Here is a 19,097-nt window from a genome sequence, read left to right as displayed (position 1 = left end):
TGCTAGCAAAACTCTAGGAAGCTTTGACAACGTAGTCTACAAAACTGTTCATCATGGTTTGGTTATTCAACAAGAAATAAATCCTTGCACATGTCGCGAAGACAGTAATGAAACAAAGACGGCTCTCTGGTAGAACCAGATCGCCAAAAACACGACGAAATAATCTGTATCGATTGTCTTGAAGTTCGATTGGTCATTTTTTGTTGATTTAATTTAACGATATCAGGAGCCCAAACCAGTCTGGCATCGAGCGCTAAACACTGTGAAATTTAGATATACGGTTGATGATGTGTTCGCATGGACACTTGAGCTAAATAAACCTAAATGGATAGCCTAGAACAGCAGATAGCAGGTCCAGGAGGATTAGCAAATTCCAGACTAAGGGTCTTCAACCCTCTATCATTCAGGGTGTACTTTAAAACCTAATCCAGCCAATTATTGTCTTCAGAAGTCCTTGCTTAGTTTGTCCAGAAAGAAGGCTGGTCACCACTGGAGATTTTTTTTCTGTTTATATTGTTGCTAGCCTCTCATCTATTACTTTCATCTTTTTCCTTCTTATATTTGCTTTTTATTTTCTTATAATGCTAAATTTCCCGTTTTTAGATCTGAATTCTGATTCTTGGTCCGGTTGTATTTTTATTTTTATCTTTACAATCTTTTAAAATTTAAATTTTAGTGTTGCTGATAAATTACTCAACATACATATATGCCTTCTTCATAGACAGTATTTTGATAGGGATACACAAAATACCACATTGTAACTGGCTGCATATAAAGGTTAAAAACATTAAAAGATTAAAAGACTGTCCTGCATTATTTTGGGCAAAAATATTTATACTTGTTGGATTCTAAATGCATTGATTCATCGAAGCATCCATATAAACTCGTCTAAGAATTAGCTAGAATGCACATATTTAAGGCTGATTGTCAAATAAGTATTAAGCGTAGTTTAGTCTCTACTCTGTGTCGAGGTTTCATGTTCTCCTTGTGTTTGCGTGGGTTTCCTCCCACAGTCCAAAGACATGCAGTCAGGCAAACTGGACATGCTAAATTACCCCTATGTGTGAGTGGGTGTGTGAATGTGTATGTCTGTCTGTCTGCCCTCCGATGGACTGGCGACCTGTCTAGGGTGTTTCCTGCCCACCACCCAATCACTGCTGGCATATGCTCCAGTTGCCTGTGAGACCCAAAAAGACAAGCAGTTTAGAAAATGTGTGTGTGTCGTTCAGCTCAGCAACAAGACTGAGTAGGATACGTTTTTATTTGAAACTGACTTTGCGGCATAGAGCAAGTTTTATAAGGCAGGGCAAAACTGTGAAAGATCTTATTGTAACCCATATAATTTCAACTGTGCTAACACATGAGGACATTCACCAACACATTCACTGCTCTGTTACTGTGTGTTCACAACAACTGCACCCTTAGAAATTTTACCTGAAAGGCAATAATAGTTATTAACAGTGAATTTAGATTTTCTTCTAGTTTGAAAATTAGAGAGAGAACAGGGTTGGCCTACATTATGTGGGCCTAATCTGTTCTGTCTCCTTCGATCAGAAGTCAAGCTGGGTGAAGGCAAATGAAAACATCTCAGCACTGACGTTTTTGATAGGTTTCATGTGATCATGACTTTAAATCCAAGACGAATCCTGGATAGCAACCCAGGAGATTAAACAAGGAAATGTACTCATAATTCTCAGACCCTTAAGGGCAATCTTTGACTCTGTAATGTGACAAACCTCAAAATCGTCTGTTATTTGAGTCCTCATGGATTATCTGGACTTGGTGAATTACAAGCATGAATAGACTTCCTCTCATTCTGAAAACACATGATCGCTTATCCAGTAACCGACCAGTAGAGCCACTGATCCATGTGCTACATTTGTAAAGGTTAGTTTAGGTGACGCATAGGTTATGTAAAGGTGCACATTTAGCTGAACTGGCAACAGGAGTTAAAGTATTCCCCCTTAATATTGTGAATTCAACAAATATGTCTGCATATTTCAACAAACTGAATCATGCTGTGATACACAAACTGTAGTCATTACAGTAAGAGTTTGGCTCTGAGGGTACAGCCTGGTGATAGTATCATGAGATTAAGAGGGATCATGCACTCAAAACTGATGACTAGTGACTAATTTAGGGAAGAAAAAGAAACAAAGCTAGGCATAATCTCTCCAATGTAGCACTTCATTGCATCAAAGTGTTTCTCATTAATTTGTACTTTTTCCCCCCTAACAACTGCATAACCATGTGGAGTGACCACTCACAAAACTTAATACATTTAAAAATCTACATACAATGCAAACAAACTGCACAGAACTCCAATGAACAAATAAAACTAGACTGGTTTAATATGGATGTTAAGACCTCATCCGATAGCGTATGTGTAATTTCCCCAAACACCCTAGCATTTGATGCGTCACGTATTGCTGTTAATCCAATGCAACAGTACTTTAAGCCAACTTACACAATTTTCACATGCCACCTACTTGTGTCGGGAATTTATGTTGCTGCAACACTTCCTTTCTCTCCCACCTTTTATAGATTTCCTGAAATTTCTATAGCCATAGGGATAAATCAGTTTTAAATGTACAAAAAACACCCTTAGTTGTATACATGGCAAACCTTAAATTAGGCAATTTCATTGTAAACCCAAAGTAGCATGGTTTGAACTAAATAGACAGTGGTTTTCAGTCCTGGGGACCCATAACCCTTAAATGTGCTTGGCGACATCTAGTGGCTTGTAATTAGTATTAACGTCAGCCATGTCATTAGGGAAGAGGTTTTAAATATCCTATCAAGATAAATTACACTGACCTGTAGAGTGTATATGAAATAAATATAATGAAAAACATTCCCTAAAAGTCATTCACTCAATTCCTTTGAAGATATTTGATGAACTTTTGTATTTGGGTATAACAGCTTTAAACCATTTGAAACTAAAATGCCTCGTAGGTTTCAAACATAATGCTCAAAATCATTGCCTTAAATGGCAAAAGAACCTAAAACTATTGTTGAAATGGTACCAAGTCCTAAACTGTACTGTTAGCAAGTAGTATTAAATAAGAAAAGCAGAGAGCACTGAGGAATGCTTTAGCTTTATTGAATGCTTAATGAGGAACAACAAGGAATTGGTCTCCAGACTTTTTTTTTTTTTTTTTTAAAGCTGAGCAGATCAGTTGCCCCCACGGAGACGCAGAACAAGATGGAGGGTGGACTCCTTTTGGATGTTGTAGTCAGAAAGGGTACGACCATCTTCCAGCTGCTTGCCAGCAAAGATCAGACGCTGCTGGTCAGGTGGAATGCCCTCTTTATCTTGAATCTTGGCCTTGACGTTCTCAATGGTGTCACTGGGCTCCACCTCCAGGGTAATGGTCTTACCAGTCAGCGTCTTCACAAAGATCTGCATACCTCCTCTGAGACGCAGGACAAGATGGAGAGTGGATTCTTTCTGAATGTTGTAGTCAGAGAGGGTGCGTCCATCCTCCAGCTGCTTTCCAGCAAAGATCAGACGCTGCTGGTCAGGTGGAATGCCCTCTTTATCTTGAATCTTGGCCTTGACATTCTCAATGGTGTCACTGGGCTCCACCTCCAGGGTGATGGTCTTACCAGTCAGCGTCTTCACAAAGATCTGCATACCTCCTCTGAGACGCAGGACAAGATGGAGAGTGGATTCTTTCTGAATGTTGTAGTCAGAAAGGGTGCGTCCATCCTCCAGCTGCTTTCCAGCAAAGATCAGACGCTGCTGGTCAGGTGGAATACCCTCTTTATCTTGAATCTTGGCCTTGACATTCTCAATGGTGTCACTGGGCTCCACCTCCAGGGTGATGGTCTTACCAGTCAGCGTCTTCACAAAGATCTGCATACCTCCTCTGAGACGCAGGACAAGATGGAGAGTGGATTCTTTCTGGATGTTGTAGTCAGAGAGGGTGCGACCATCCTCCAATTGCTTGCCAGCAAAGATCAGACGCTGTTGGTCAGGTGGAATGCCCTCTTTATCTTGAATCTTGGCCTTGACATTCTCAATGGTGTCACTGGGCTCCACCTCCAGAGTGATGGTCTTACCAGTCAGCGTCTTCACAAAGATCTGCATCTTTACGCTAGAGAGAGCGAGATCTACATTAGTTACTGAAAATTACCAACTGTTTGGTGGTTCATGCTCAGGTCAAAATTGAGACTGCTCATCATTAAAGGGAAAAATGAACGAGTCACCAAGGTGTGGCAAAATGATAGTACGAAAAAAAAGACGACACAAACAAAATGGCTTGCCGCTACAACAGATTTTGCCTTGAAACCCAGTTCCTGTTACTACTGAAGAAGAAAGTGTCCATTTTCGTAGTTACTGTGATCCAAGTTGCGTTACCGCAATAGCCTTTTCAATTTGGCAAACTAAACACGCACAATAATTAGCCATTATGATAAAGATAGCCCCAGCCACTTTACCAACCGACTTTAGATATGACGAAAGCACCTTCGACGGTCGAATCAAGACAGTCGTGTTTCGTCAAAGTGCAAAATCGTTTTGCAACGTTAACTTACACAGGAAATAGAGCGCCAACAGTGGCTAGCAAACCAAGTAGCAATCCGCCATTAGCTTTACTACCAACAGCTGGGGCTGACTCACAAAGAGACAAACTCCAGAACTTAGTATATGTGGGTTTTCAAAGACGTTTATTTCAAAACGACCAGGGTAGTTTTTAGCGGCAAGTTAAAGATATCAGTAACTAAGCTAGCTAACGTGACAGCGCGTATTTTTTGGCGTCGATGTGAGATCTTAGCAAGCCCGAGTAAGCCATCCAAAACGACTATAACAACTTGCTCTGGCTCCGAAAACAGCAGGCACACCTACAACGTATACTTACAAACAAATGTTCGTTTTTGGTGGAATACAGAAGCTCTACGTCTGCGTCTTGTCGTCAGGAAGCGACTGAGTGCAGCAAAACAAAAAGCCGAAGTATTTATACAATACTGGTGTATCCTTCCACTGTTACACCCAGAGAACTATACATTGCGGACTTAAGCGTGTATTTCCAGACAGTGAACACTTATCTTTAAACGAAAGGAAAGGATAATATTTACACTCTTTATCAGATTGTTATCAGTTTCTCTGAGCAAAGCTTGATTCAACAACCCATTTACGCGGAAGTGTAAATAAATCGACGCGGAGGGATTCGACAGTGTGCAATGTTCAGAAAAAACATATGTATCTTTTCATTTTGTATCAGTGATATTTGCATTTGTTTCGTTTGACACAAAACTCATATTTTAGTACACTAATGTCAGAATAGTTGCTAGGGCATAGTTCTAAATGACCAGTGCACCCATTTTGTTCATATATGCATATAGAGTGTTATGTTTTTAATATGCATCTGATCTGATAACGTGTGCTATGCTTTGCTTTCAATAAAAAAGACCAGTTCCAATAACCTACAGTCAGAGTAAACCAAAGCCCTGTTGATATTGTTTTCACCTACAGTTCCATCACATCAGCAAGTAAACAAGCAAAGTACATTATGTTGTTTTTATTCATTTAAAGCAATTCTGGTATATGTGGAGCCACCATTTGCACATTGGACATATTAGATGCCAGTTTCATCACTGATCATGCTGTAGCTTTGTCAACAGTTTGAAGGTTTTTGATTTGAGTAAAATGACTGGTTACTGAAAAGATGTTTAGCTAATATTTAGCTAATGGTCTTCTTATGCCTGGGATCTTGAGCACCCACTGAAAGTATTTTGATTTGCATTTAAACAAAGTACAGTAAGTTATGTTTGGTTGCAAAAAGGTAAAAGAACACAACCTTTTCCCATAATGCTGCAGGTAATTGCTACCTTGCAAAATGAGTTCGTGCTGCTCAGTATTTTCACATATGTATGGGTTTCCTGTTGTTTTCCTGTTGGCCTAACACTACTCACACCTGCTACTACCACATATATTAAATGTCACCTTTCTGCTGCTATTCTATCACACAGATAGAATACACCACACTCTACACACAAAATGCACTTCACTGCAGCAAACCACATCAGAAGATGTTAGCCAGAAACCGTTTGACACAGCTCCACCAAATGCATGAAGCAAATCTATGTATTCCCACTACAAAAATACACTAGGCAAAGTCAACTATGGTCTGAGCAGTCTCTTTGGGTGAGGTGATTCTTGAAAATGCCTAGTCTGGAATGTAGTAGTGTTTCATGGCACTGGTTTCAAGCAGAAAGTATTTTTAGTTTAAAAACGTTGAACACTTGTAACTGATAAACTTCTAGACTTTTTTATAGGTGTAGTAAGGCTGGTAGCTCACTCGTTTATACACACACACGTTTAGCAGGCATGATTATGCATTTACATGTTACAATTGACAATAGTTGTTATGTTAATACTTCCCCATGGAAACTTATTCAAAAATATATATTTAGAAACTCATTTATTCATTAAAATATGCATAAATCATTGCTGTGTGGCACAATGACACTATGTGTCAAGTAACTACATTTTGCATACAGCATAAATAAAGAATAATTTAATTGAATGTTGGCAATGATGTGCAACCCTTGTATGCCTAATATGGCTTTAGTTCTTTTTGTTTGTTTGTTTTTTATATTTTATAACCTAACTTTTTGTAATCCTCAGAGCATACATATACAGCATATGCTGTTTGTCAATTTATTTATCACTTTTATTTGTCCTTTCATTCTTTATTGTCAGTGATGGTTTATTCTGTTGTACAAAACCAAAGGCCAGATGATCTGAGCCCACCTGAAGTACATTTTGTAACTCCTCTTGCCTCTTTATATAATTGGGTATTTAAACATATGCTTAAGTTCCTTGGCCTGCCATAGTCATTCTTAAAACAGGCCTCACATGTGTCTAAGGAGTGACTTTAAAATTTTTTTAAAAAACCTGTATGTATATTGCATGTGAGCTGGATGCATTTGTAACTAACCGTTTTCATCTTCTCGTGTGTGATGCTTCTGACATGCCTGTTAAAAAAATAGATAAGAGGAAAACTTTGAATAGAACATTAATTTTATGAAAGTATACAATGGTTGAAATATGCATATATACATACAATATATATATATATATATATATATATATATATATATATATATAATTTTACTGTGTGAAAGACACATTTTCAAAATCTAGTTATTTGTGTAGTATGCTGAGGAAAGTGTTAATATTTGAATGTATAGAATATTAATCAATATTAATCATTAATGGTTTTTTATATATATATATATGGTTTGTCCAATCAGTGCTTCATTAAATTGTGCTCAGGATGTAATTGATGATATTAACAAGTGGTGGCTGCGAAGGTGTCAAGGAAAAATATGGACCCAAGGAATTCTTGTTACTTTTTATTGTTTTATGTTTATTTGAATTATGAATGTGACTTTATTCTAATGTATATTATGATAAACTCAGGTGGTACTTGCTGAGGTAAATTGTTTAAAAATGTGCTTAGATGCCTAAAACTTTCACACAGTACTGTGTGTATATATATATATATATATATATATATATGTGTGTGTGTGTGTGTGTGTGTGTGTGTGTGTGTGTGTGTGTGTGTGTGTGTGTGTTGTGTTTAAGTAGCAATCAACCAGAACTATTAACATCATGTAAACTTACTCTCGTGTGATGGTCTTTTCAGATTTGCTGGAAGTTTGAAATCTCCCCTCAGTACCTGGAAAAGTTGTTATTAGGAAGGAGAAATGTGACTTTAAAAACTTGTGATAAACAGTCTTTCAATGCATGTGGTCTTTGGGATATATCCAAGCAATGTTGCTAGAGTGCCAAATGTATAAGCTATGTTAGAAACACTGAAGTGGGTTCACATTACGATCATACCTTTTCTGTGTTATTGATCACTTCCGGATCTGGTTGGCCGTAATCTGGGGGGTTGGCACTAGGGTCGTAGCCCAGCCTGCTTAGCATCGGAGCAATGTTCTCCATATCTTTTAGTACATCTGCTGGAATATGGCCTACCCAGCGAGTTAATGCCTCCAGGTTGACCGGTTTGATGACCTGATCAGTGGAACGCTCAATTCTGAACAGTAAAGAAAAGAGACAGAATGAAAACAGAGCCACAACTGTACACTCTTTTCATGCTTAATAACCGACCAGCCACTTCATTAAAACCAACAACTTGTTTCTGCACCAGTCCACTTAAGCAGTTCCACTTGCCTTGTACAACCCCAATTCCAATGAAGTTGGGACGTTGTGTAAAACATAAATAAAAACAGAATACGATGATTTGCAAATCCTTTTCAACCTATATTCAATTGAATACACTACGAAGACAAAATATTTAATATTCAAATGGATAAACTTTATATACAAATATTTTATAGCAAATATTCACTCATTTCGAATTTGATGCCTACAACACGTTTCAAAGAAGTTGGGACAGGGGCAACAGAAGACTGGGAAAGTTGAGGAATGCTCAAAAAACACCTGTTTGGAACATTCCACAGGTGAACAGGTTAATTAAAAACAGGTGAGTGTCATGATTGGGTATAAAGGAAGCATTCCTGAAAGGCTCAGTTGTTCACAAGCAAGGACGGGGCAAGGTTTGCCACTTTGTGAACAACTGCGTGAGAAAATAGTCCAACAGTTTAAGAAAAGTTTCTCAATGTGCAATTGCAAGGAATTTAGGGATCATCATCTACAGTCCATAATATCATCAAAAGATTCAGAGAATCTGGAGAAATCTCTGCAAGTAAGCAGCAAGGCAGAAAACCAACATTGAATGCCTGTGACCTTCGATCCCTCAGGCGGCACTGCATTAAAAACCGACATCATTCTGTAATGGATATTACCACATGGGCTCAGGAACACTTCAGAAAACCACTGTCAGTGAGCACAGTTCGTCGCTCCATCTACAAGTGCAAGTTAAAACTCTGCCATGCAAAGCGAAAGCCATACCTGGACGCTGCCGGCTTTTCTGGGCCCGAGCTCATCTGAGATGGACTGATGCAAAGTGGAATAGTGTCCTGTGGTCTGTCGAGTCCACATTTCAAATTTTTTTTGGAAATCATGGACATCGTGTCCTCCGGGCCGAAGAGGAAAAGGACTGTCTGGATTGTTATCTGTGCAAAGTTCAAAAGCCAGCATCTCTGATGGTATGGGGGTGTGTTAGTGCCCATGGCATGGGTAACTTGCACATCTGTGAAGGCACCATTAATGCTGAAAGGTACATACAGGTTTTGGAGCAACATATGCTGCCATTTTTTTTCAGGGACATCCCTGCTTATTTCAGCAAGACAATGCCAAGACACATTCTGCATGTGTTACAACAGCGTGGCTTCATAGTAAAAGAGTGCAGGTACTAGACTGGCCTGCCTGCAGTCCAGACCTGTTTCCCATTGAAAATGTGTGGTGCATTATGAAGCGCAAAATACGACAACGGAGACCCCGGACTGTTGAGCAGCTGAAGTTGTACATCAAGCAAGAATGTGAAAGAATTCCACCTACAAAGCTTCAACAATTAGTGTCCTCAGTTCCCAAACAGTTATTGAGTGTTGTTAAAAGGAAAGGTAATGTAACACAGTGGTAAACATGCCCCTGTCCCAACTTCTTTGGAACATGTTGCAGGCATCAAATTCAAAATGAATCAAAATCCGTTTGAACATTAAATATCTTGTACTTGTAATGTATTCAACTGAATATAGGTTTAAAAGGATTTGCAAATCATTGTAGTGCTGAAAATGATCCACCACCCAAATAATACCTGATTTGTGTTGGTCCTGTGGGATTCCTGAACTTTGAAGAACAGAGTAAAAGGAGGCTAGCAAAATATGCAGAGAAACAGATGGACTACAGTCTGTAATTGTAGAACTACAAAGTGCTCCTATATGTTAAGTGGAGCTGATAAAATGGACAATGCATGTTGAAACAAGGAGTTGGTTTTAATGAAGTGGATCACTGCATAACATAATAAATAATCCTTACTGTGAAGTCAAAATGGAAAAAGAAGAAACTATTAATAATACCACTGTGTGCATTAATGTTCACATGACTATGTCACTTTGTTGAGGAGGAAGTGAGCAATTGTAACTGTGGCAAAAACTAAAGTGCTAAAGCTAGGAACCCAACACTTCAGAAAGCATTGTCAATTTCAAAACTTTGCTTTTCATTTATAGATATACATAATAGAAACCTAGACAGCCAATGATATTATTCTATACATAGCACCATAAAAAACACTTGGCTGCTGTCTATATGCATATTCATTTGCACTGACTGGATATTTTGGGTTTTGCTAAGACTGTGAGACTTTGGGTTTTGTATTTTGATTTTAAAATGAAACAATGCATAATTAAGAACTCCGATATTGTTCTCTGCAGAAAGGAGAAAATACCTTTAAAAGGTAAGTAAATACAAATCTGTGGGTAAATCTACCATAATGTTTTTAATATATTTATAATATCATATAACGGAAATCTAGGCTTTGAAAATGACAAATTAATTTATATGCTTTATTTACACTTACTTCAGAGGAGCATGTTTCTCTGGAACTAGTAGCTTCGTAAATGTGCCTTTTGGTGGATAACTAGGTCTCTAATATGTATTAAGCTTAGGCGGCCATGAAAATGGCTTAAAATGAGTTTTTGCCTATAAAAAACAGTTCATAACATTGGAATAAATACAAATAAACATAAAGACAGTTGAATGTAACAAATATTTTTTGTTTTTAAAAATGTATTAAGATCTTGATCAACACAGGTTTGGTCCCTGACCTTTTGATGCTCTCCAGCCATTGCATGGATTTGTTCAATTCCATCAGCAGCATACTTGATTTTATGCAATGCAGAACTGATTATTTAGATGTACATGCTTCATTGCATTTACTCTCATGTTAGTGATTTCGGACTATTAAATGGTTACTGCCCAGAGTTATTTTATATAGCATTTTCTTAGATGGCCTAAAAGTTTTGCACAGTGTTGTATATCTGTAGTCAAAACTTTTTCATCCAATTCACGTGCTGTACTTCTATTAATTTCCTTTGTTCAACATACCAAAGAAAAATAAAAACAAATATACAATGTGCCATAACTTCTGCACTCATCACATTTTATGTTAAAATCAGGAAGCAGTAATTATGCATTAAAATATGCAGATGTGTGATTATTTAGATAATCAACAAAACATGTTATTTGACCATGGGTGCCCAAACTTTTGTATTTTACTGTAAATTAATTTGTCAGTTTCAAATCGCCACTTGTTTTTTAATCGTGGAGTTTGAATGTAATTCATGGCCACTGACCATTGTTTATCTAGGTTCATTCTTATGAAACAGTGACTGACCGAGATAGGGAAACTCCTCCAGGCTGCCCAATGGCTAATTCATGGTGAAGCACCCCTTCATGCCATGGCACACCCAAGAACCGCAGCACTTTCACCATTGTGGTCCTTGGCTGTAGTACCAAACTTTCATAGCGAACAGTCAGGCAGCGATTAGGCCCAACCAGTGTGCACTGAAATAGCATGGCCTCTATTGCATGGCTCCACTTAGTAAGGCAGTCTCTGTAGCTGGAGATGTCGAAGCCACCAATGGTCACCCGTCTGGAGATCATGGAGTGCACTGAAGCCCGTCCATCTCTCAGCATGAGAATAAATTTTGAGCTGAAAGATAAGTTACATGAAATAAGAGCTATGAGCTTCAAGTGACAAAGTAGAAAGAACATTATAATCAGTTGAAGTTAGCTGACGATGAAGCAGGGGTGTGAGACTGAGTTTTAACACATTTAACACACCTGATTCAAGGTCCCCTGAAAAATGCTACAGTAGCCTTCTTAACATTCCTCTACTAGGGGCACATGCAAAAGATTGGGCCTCCCTGGTCAAATAAGATTTTGTCCATTTTTTGTAAGTGAAAAGTACAGAGAACACACTTCTGCACATTTTAAAGCACAATTAAATGCAATTTTTCCATGTCTTACCTGATAAAACATGCTAAATTCTGCAGGAAAAATGCCATATTTAAGTTAAGTAGAGAATCTCTTAACTTATTTTCACTTAGAAAATCAACAAAATGTAATTTGACCGAGGGATAATCAAACTTTTCCATACAACGGCAGACTTCATCGCACTAGAGGACTCTGCAATTCATTCCTGTTGTAAACATAATGCTGTTCATCTTTTTATATGATACAACACACCTCGATATGATACATTAAGGAAACCTATTTTTAGGGTTAAAGTCATGATGAAGGAGTGGATTTTTCAATAGGAATGTACTCATCCTTGTCTAGAGTAACCTCAGTGAGCTAGTTAGCTAGCTAAACAAACTTTGTTGTGCAAACCATTTTTTGTGAAGTCAGAGTGTCTGGTGCTCTGATGTTTTGTTGTTATGTAGCTGTTAGCTTGCTAACTGGTTTACTACATTAAGCCCAGTTTAAAACAAATCAAATGATCATTGTTTTAAACTATTAAGTAATGGGCAAAATGTACATCACAATTATCCCCATTGACTGCAAGGGGCCATTTGAACTAATACGGTAACTTAAGGTAGCATCAGGGATTCCCCAAAGGGGAAATGGCGAGATCAAGTTGACACAGGCATGTTAAAAACTGAAATGGAGAGTAAAAGTTTTTCATTGCTCAAAGATTCCATTGTGAGCACAAATACCAACTTTGATAATACTTCTAATGTTAGTAATATTATGACATTCAAATAAGTTATGGCTAAAAACATTGAAATATCATTGATAGCCTATCACACACTACAGCTACCAAGTGCATGGAAGAACATAACATTTCTTGTCATTAATAAATGAAGCAACTATTTATTTTGACTTCAGTTAGAATATTAAATTTGTGGGGATATTTAGATACAACCTAAAGCTCTTTCACACCTCAGTTTAGCAACAGTTTAGTGATATGATGACACCAAACAACTGTAACAAACAAAAATTAAGTGCTAGGCAGCAACTATGCCAATGAGAGACATGCAGATAACTCTGCATATGCCTTTACTCAGAAAGCACGCTTATAATCAAAGATTGGTAATAACTAGTTAAATTTATTCATGTACATACAGTACATTTGAGTAAAGATTTTATGGATTTTACGCTTTCCTTAGTATTTTTCAAATCTTTGCTTAAGGACATCTAAGTCATTAACATTTAGTTAATCATTCCTTTTTTTCTGTTTAATTTCAATAAGTTGACACAGGCATGTTAAATATCAAAGTAATTATAAAAGGGCAACCTAAAGATTGCTTTACACCATTTGTGGTGTCACAACATGATGACACAACTAGACCCTACTGGAAAAGGTCATTAGAACCATTATTAAAACTTGATGGTTTTGCTTTCTAATTTTGCTTGGCTTAGTGGTTACCATAGATAACACTAGCTTCCTGTAGGACACTTTTAGGTCCTTTCAAGAAACCATCAAATGCATCTGCAATCAGTCCCAGAACATCTGTTAAACCACTAGAACCATTCCTTTATACTGTGATTTCAGCCCATCAGGAAAACACAAAATACCATTACTGACTACTGGATACCTTTTAATGGTTGCTATGAATTTTTTCATCTCAGCTGGGCAATGATTTGCAGTTGCTGACACCTCTATTTCAAAATGAAAAGCACATCAAAAGGAGAAGAATAGCACCAAACAAACTTCAATTGCTAACAGTTGCTGGATATATTAAGACGTGTCACTGCAGTTTTATTGGGACCTACTTAAGCTGTTTTTTAAAGGTACTTTTATTTTTTTATACGAGAATAAGCGTAGACTACTCGACCCACACGTTTGGCATGAATGCACCCTCCCACCCTGTGCTAAACCGCTGTGCTAAAGAAAGAAACAACGAATAAACAAATAACTCTGTAGGGCTGTTTGACAACTGACACCCCTGGTTTAAGGAATTAAGTTGGTGCAAATGGTGTAAAGCAATCTTTAGGTTGCCCTATTATAATTACTTTTATATTTAACTCTGGCTGTTTAAAATACATCAAGCCCTTTTTGTTGCTGAGCCTCTTACTTGGGAAAGATATCAGAGAGGTAGCTGGAGCTCTTAAGTGTGAATGGATCTTTATTGCAGAGCAGTGGTGCTGGTTCTCCATGGCGAGCAATTATCTCCAGCAGGAAGGCCATGGTGGCAGCATCCAGTGTCTCCTGAGTGACTCCCTCTTCCTCCAGGCTCCGGCGCTCCTCCCCATGCCTCTTCCAGCCCTGACGCAGTCCTAGAAGCCTGGGGATGACCCTAGTCTCCTCCCCGCAACGGATGAGCGGGTGGGCATCCAGCATAGCCCGCATCAGAGTGGTCCCGGAGCGGGGAACCCCACCCACAAACACCATGGGTGATAGATGGCTGTAATGGAACCGAGTCTGGTTGCTGCCCTTAACTAGGACGGACACCTTGCGGCTACGGGCCAACCTGCTCTGGCACATGAACACCTTATACAGTGCATTTCCAGCAATGTACAACCCAAACACACACAGCAGCAGTGTGGCTCCCCGGCGAACGGACAGCCGCATTGCATCGCTCCCTTATGTGTCCATTTGCTCATCAAGGTCCATGCAAGTCGAAAGCCTGTGAATTTACACTACAGTTCAAAAGTGTGGAATCAGTTGTCACAGTCTCAAATATTGTGTTAACAATATTTTAACATAATATAGATTATCATAAGAAATGTGATATTACATGGGTGACTAAGTGATAATGTACTATTATTTATAATCTTTATGAAGATTTTGTTCTGTGCTTCAAAATTTGATCACCATTTCTGAAATGTGAAGTCTGAATATTCATTTTATTGCAATTAATCAGTGCTGTAGAGCAGATCTATTATTAGGTAATCATCTACAGCTCTTTATCATTCTGAATGTACATAGAATTCCTTCATTTTTATAGCTTCCTATGACTTATTTGAAACCTATGACATGGCACAGTGCTAGAATCATATTAGAATCATTTTACACATGTATCAATGAAATTCATTTTACATTATTGCCTCCAAACCTTCAAACACTAGCAAAAGTGACTCTATATACAGATGTATACAGAGGTTTGCATTTACATTTACATCCAAAAATTACTTTATATTTGATTCCCTTAGAAATAATAGAAATAAATTAATTGTTTCATGTGCAAAAGTTTGGACCCTTACTAAACAGTAAGACCTTACTTGGCATCTTGCATATTTGGAGTTCAATCGTCCTCGCAGAATGCTAGTAGTCTTCATGGGCCTTCTTGTGTGCACAGCATGTTTCGTATGATTTTAAGATATGTTTAGGTCATTGTCCTGTTGCTAAACCAGACTTTTTAGTTTCAGTTTTTCACTGACAGTCACATTTGCTGAAATGCTGAACTTTCTTTAACCTGTGCTACTGGCTGCACAAAAACCTAATAGATATAATGTAATAGTCATTGAAATTACATCACCTCCATGCTGGCATAGTGTTTATTTCATCAAATGTTGATCCTTTGACTGGAACGGTCCAAACTGTTGAACATGCCACAATTGCTGTTTCAATTTTCTAGGTTTTCTAAATTTTATAACCCCATAACGTAATTATACATTAACAATTGCAGGACAAAATACTTTTTAAAAACAGCTTACTACACAGATTTTTACTTCTTTTCACTCCAAAAATCAACAAAATATGTTATTTGGCCAGGTGTTTCCAAACTTTTGCATACAATAGTAAAAGCAAAGCAAAACGATGCATGAAAACTGGGAACTAACTCTACTTCCCCTGTTTTAAAGGCTAACCATTTTAGTCACTACAGTCAAGATAACAGTCATGGACAATTAAGCAGTCATGAATTTTTCTCTTATAAAATCCTGAGAGTGCTTTTTTGAAAAGTCTTCACACGTGCAGCTAAAAATTTAACAAGTAGAAGCCACTGAAACGGAATTGCTGAATTAAACTGAAAACAGCTGCAACTTGAATGGCTTTAATAAATAACTCAAAACAACACAAACTGATTTGAATCATATAAACATAGAGAGGTTTACAGTTATATGTCTTCAACTGACAGACAACAAAAGATGGTGGGACAAGTCTACACTAGTTTGCTGAAAAAGAAGATGTGAGATGCCTTTCACAGAGAATGTCAGACCAGTTTTGGTGGTTGAAAGACTTCCTGAAACAGCTTAATCTGCCACAAAATTTTCGATAAGAGATAAAATGCATGCCCAATCAGATTATCGTTTTTCATACTTTGTCATTGTGTGTGTGACATCACACAGCTACAAGGAGAATGTACTTGCATCCAACTTTTGTTTGAATGTGCGAAGAGAAGAGCAACTTACTCAAGACTGAAACCAGCCAGTGTATACTAAAAGCTGCTGGCGTATTCTTTGTCTTCATAGCAATCCATGTTCCTCAGGCCATTTTTCATGTTGCTGTTCAAATGGAGTAAAAAGTGCGGACGTACTGGGAAAATGTTTTCCGAGAGATAACAACCAGCTCAGATAAAGTACAAACAGCTCCAGGAAGTGGGCGGGTAGGTGTAAGTTTGGAGAGAACCACATTTCATTTGAGTTTCAGCAAGCTGTCATTTTACATGTCGCATAATAAGGAAAAAAAAACTTTCATTTTCAGTCTGACATACTGAGAAGAAGTGTGTAAAACCATGCCAAGACTATCTTTCATAAACACAAAGACAATTTGGTTACAAAAGACTACCATTGTTTTTATTTTTGACATCTCTTCAGGGAAATCTTCTCTCTTTAATTCCAAAAGCAAATGTACATTAATTCAGCAGAAAAAACCTTTCACATGTACAACAAAATAAATACATCATCTGTTTCTCTGCTGTTGTATGACGTCACTTGCATGGGAAAAATACTACCTTAAAACCTGCACTACAAACCGGTTTGAGTACAAAGCCTTAAAAATAACAGCAGGCAGGAAGTCAGGGCACAGACACACACACACTGCCGGGTGTGTAACTGAACAAAGAACAGCAATTACTCAAGTGTTAGATTCTCAACTATGCCGTGTTAATGACATTTGCTAACATCTTCACAGCTTTCTCGTTCTCATTCCTGAAGCTATAAACATTCTACATTACTGTGCAACATCCCTTTTTTACTTAATTTTCAGTCAAAACAGCCATTAAGTACAAGTTCAATTATTAGCCTAAGGAAAAAAGCAGAAAACACACATTTCATATTTAGTGTGTCCACCTTTGCCCTTGTTACAGCTCGCTGTTCAAAGCATTCAAAGCAGGATCTCACAGGGATGTCTTTCCACTTATCCAAAGTTTAGTCTTAGAATTTGGTTGTTTTCTGCTTCTTATTATACAAGTAACACATTCAATGATGTTGAATTTAGATCAAAATGCTGTATATCTGATAGTGACAGTTTTGGTGGTCTACCAGGTCTTGCACGGTTGCAAAGAGTCTGATTTTTTCCCCAATTATTTACTGACTTTCTCCTACCTTATGCATATAAAATATCTTGCGTCTCCTCAGAAATATTTCTTAAAAAAAATAATAACTTGTATGTAATGGTCGTTTTCACTGGAAATTAAACAAATGAATGGTGGTCTCTGACACATTCCACACAGACACACACCCAACCACACACACACATTCACACACACATTTTGTTAAACAACAACCTCCTGCCTTAAGTGCATAATGTTCAAATCACATGGTAAAACCACAGTCACTTCATTGATTCACCTCCTCTCCAACCTCTGCTACACAGCCTTCCTCTCACCACCTCCCTTCCCTATTTCATCTCTCTCTCTCTCTCTCTCTCTCTCTCTCTCTCTCTCTCTGGACCCTGATTAGGCTGCAGATTTGGGAGGTTGGGGAGGTGGGGCAGCAGTGGAATTGTCAGGAGCTATTTACATCACTTCCTCTCAGGGCTGAAGTAATGGGGGGCTGCATCTGAGAATTCATCCGCAGCAACAGCTCTGCTCATATCGACACCTCGTACTCTCTCGTGTCCTGCAGGAATACAACCAAAACAAAACAAGAAAATGATGACTCACAGGCTGTGCAAATGTGCAGTAAGCTGTATACACAGGCAGTAATTTAAGCCATCAAATCAATATAATAAAATATCTAATTTTGACCAAATTTCTAGGCAGCACCATATATACACTATAAGTATCCAGACGACCCCTTTAAATTAGTAAATTCAGCTACTTTTAGGTGCAACAAAAGTAGCTGGCACAGGTGTTCAATTATGAATACACATCTTGTGTACTCTGAATAGCACTGCTAATATAATGGGATGCTCAGGAGCAGCCACACATGAGCCTAAGGTCACCACACTCAATGCCAAGTATCAGCTAGAGGGGTATAAGTATCTGCAGCACAGAGTTCCCAAGCAGTGGCGCAGTGGAAATACGTTCTCTGGAGTGATGGCACACCACTGACAGAGGTGCTTCATCACTCTACCTTTGGGACAAGTTAGGGTGCTTTATGTCATCAAGAACTAATCAACCAACATCAGTATCTGACCTCACTAGTGTTCTTGTGGCTGAATGCAATTAAATCCTCATAATGTTGTAACATAGAGCTTTTCTTTAATAGTCTAGGCAATTCTGCAAGAATAAACGTTCTTTTTAAAAAAATCATGAAATATTTTGCTATAAAACTGTACAGACAATTTAATGTACTTTTTATGTTGATTGCCATTGTTTACTGTGAAGAGCAGAGCTGATGGCTGAAGTCAGTAAGCACCAGTCATGTGCAGGGGCAACTAAACTTTCTAATAAGAACGTCTCAATAAGTTGCTTTAGGTTTGAGGTTAGAATACTGCCTATAAGCAGGGGGAAGCAAGTTGTATGTATTGAGGCCCAAAACTGCTAGACATACTCACATTACACACACACACACACACACACACACACACAAACATTTTCTAAGCTGCTTCTCCCTCAGGGTCGCAGGGGGATGCTGGAGCATATCCCAGCGGTCATCGGGCGGAAAGCAGGATACACCCTGGACAGGTCGCCAGTCCATCGCAGGGCAGACAGACATACACAATCACACACACACTCACACCTAGGGGCAATGTAGCATGTCCAATTGGCCTAACTGCTTGTCTTTGGGAGGAAACCAGAGAACCTGGAGGAAACTCATGCAGACACAGGGAGAACATGCAAACTCC

At 38.3% G+C, this 19,097-nt stretch overlaps 3 protein-coding genes across 6 annotated transcripts in view; all 3 read right to left on the bottom strand.

Moving 5' to 3' along the window:
* Window positions 1–3,079: 3,079 nt before the first annotated feature.
* Window positions 3,080–6,962, bottom strand: ubc (ubiquitin C). 3 transcript variants are annotated; one of them, XM_017693755.2, is made up of 3 exons: window positions 4,863–5,007; window positions 4,046–4,100; window positions 3,080–3,817 (listed from the first exon to the last, which is right to left on the bottom strand). In XM_017693755.2, exons 2-3 carry the CDS (start codon window positions 4,091–4,093, stop codon window positions 3,176–3,178), a joined length of 690 nt encoding a protein of 229 aa, XP_017549244.1. In that variant the 5' UTR covers window positions 4,094–4,100; window positions 4,863–5,007; the 3' UTR covers window positions 3,080–3,175. The 3 variants fall into 3 exon arrangements, with proteins under 3 accessions (XP_017549244.1, XP_017549242.1, XP_017549241.1); XM_017693753.2 differs by lacking the exon at window positions 4,863–5,007 and adding an exon at window positions 6,945–6,962 and having other exon boundaries at window positions 3,080–4,100; XM_017693752.2 differs by having other exon boundaries at window positions 3,080–4,100.
* On the bottom strand, window positions 4,046–16,494 carry tpst2 (tyrosylprotein sulfotransferase 2). 2 transcript variants are annotated; one of them, XM_017693751.2, is made up of 7 exons: window positions 16,277–16,494; window positions 13,999–14,563; window positions 11,313–11,630; window positions 7,853–8,051; window positions 7,634–7,688; window positions 6,945–6,981; window positions 4,046–4,100 (listed from the first exon to the last, which is right to left on the bottom strand). In XM_017693751.2, the coding sequence occupies exons 2-6, from the start codon at window positions 14,493–14,495 to the stop codon at window positions 6,950–6,952; spliced, it is 1,101 nt and encodes a 366-aa protein (XP_017549240.1). In that variant the 5' UTR covers window positions 14,496–14,563; window positions 16,277–16,494; the 3' UTR covers window positions 4,046–4,100; window positions 6,945–6,949. The 2 variants fall into 2 exon arrangements, with proteins under 2 accessions (XP_017549240.1, XP_017549239.1); XM_017693750.2 differs by having other exon boundaries at window positions 13,999–14,550.
* A 144-nt stretch (window positions 16,495–16,638) lies between these two features.
* The window catches only part of LOC108425231 (seizure 6-like protein), a 58,004-nt gene continuing 55,545 nt past the window's right edge, over window positions 16,639–19,097 (bottom strand). The window contains exon 17 of the mRNA XM_017693749.2: window positions 16,639–17,926. Coding sequence (XP_017549238.1) covers window positions 17,897–17,926 — 30 coding nt within the window. The 3' untranslated portion in view covers window positions 16,639–17,896. The remainder of the gene's footprint in view (window positions 17,927–19,097) is intronic.

Source organism: Pygocentrus nattereri, chromosome 18 (assembly GCF_015220715.1).
Source record: "Pygocentrus nattereri isolate fPygNat1 chromosome 18, fPygNat1.pri, whole genome shotgun sequence".
In the NCBI taxonomy this organism is placed as follows: Eukaryota; Metazoa; Chordata; class Actinopteri; order Characiformes; family Serrasalmidae; genus Pygocentrus; species Pygocentrus nattereri.
This window is presented reverse-complemented; position numbering and strand designations above follow the sequence as displayed.

Coding starts and splice junctions, on each gene's coding strand:
- ubc (XM_017693753.2), bottom strand. CDS start 4,093: ATGCAGATCTTTGTGAAGACGCTGACTGGTAAGACCATCACTCTGGAG.
- tpst2 (XM_017693751.2), bottom strand. CDS start 14,495: ATGCGGCTGTCCGTTCGCCGGGGAGCCACACTGCTGCTGTGTGTGTTT. Junction 11,631..13,998: donor CTCTCTGATATCTTTCCCAA/GTAAGAGGCTCA, acceptor CTTATCTTTCAG/CTCAAAATTTATTCTCATGC. Junction 6,982..7,633: donor GAAAAGACCATCACACGAGA/GTAAGTTTACAT, acceptor TTTTTTTAACAG/GCATGTCAGAAGCATCACAC.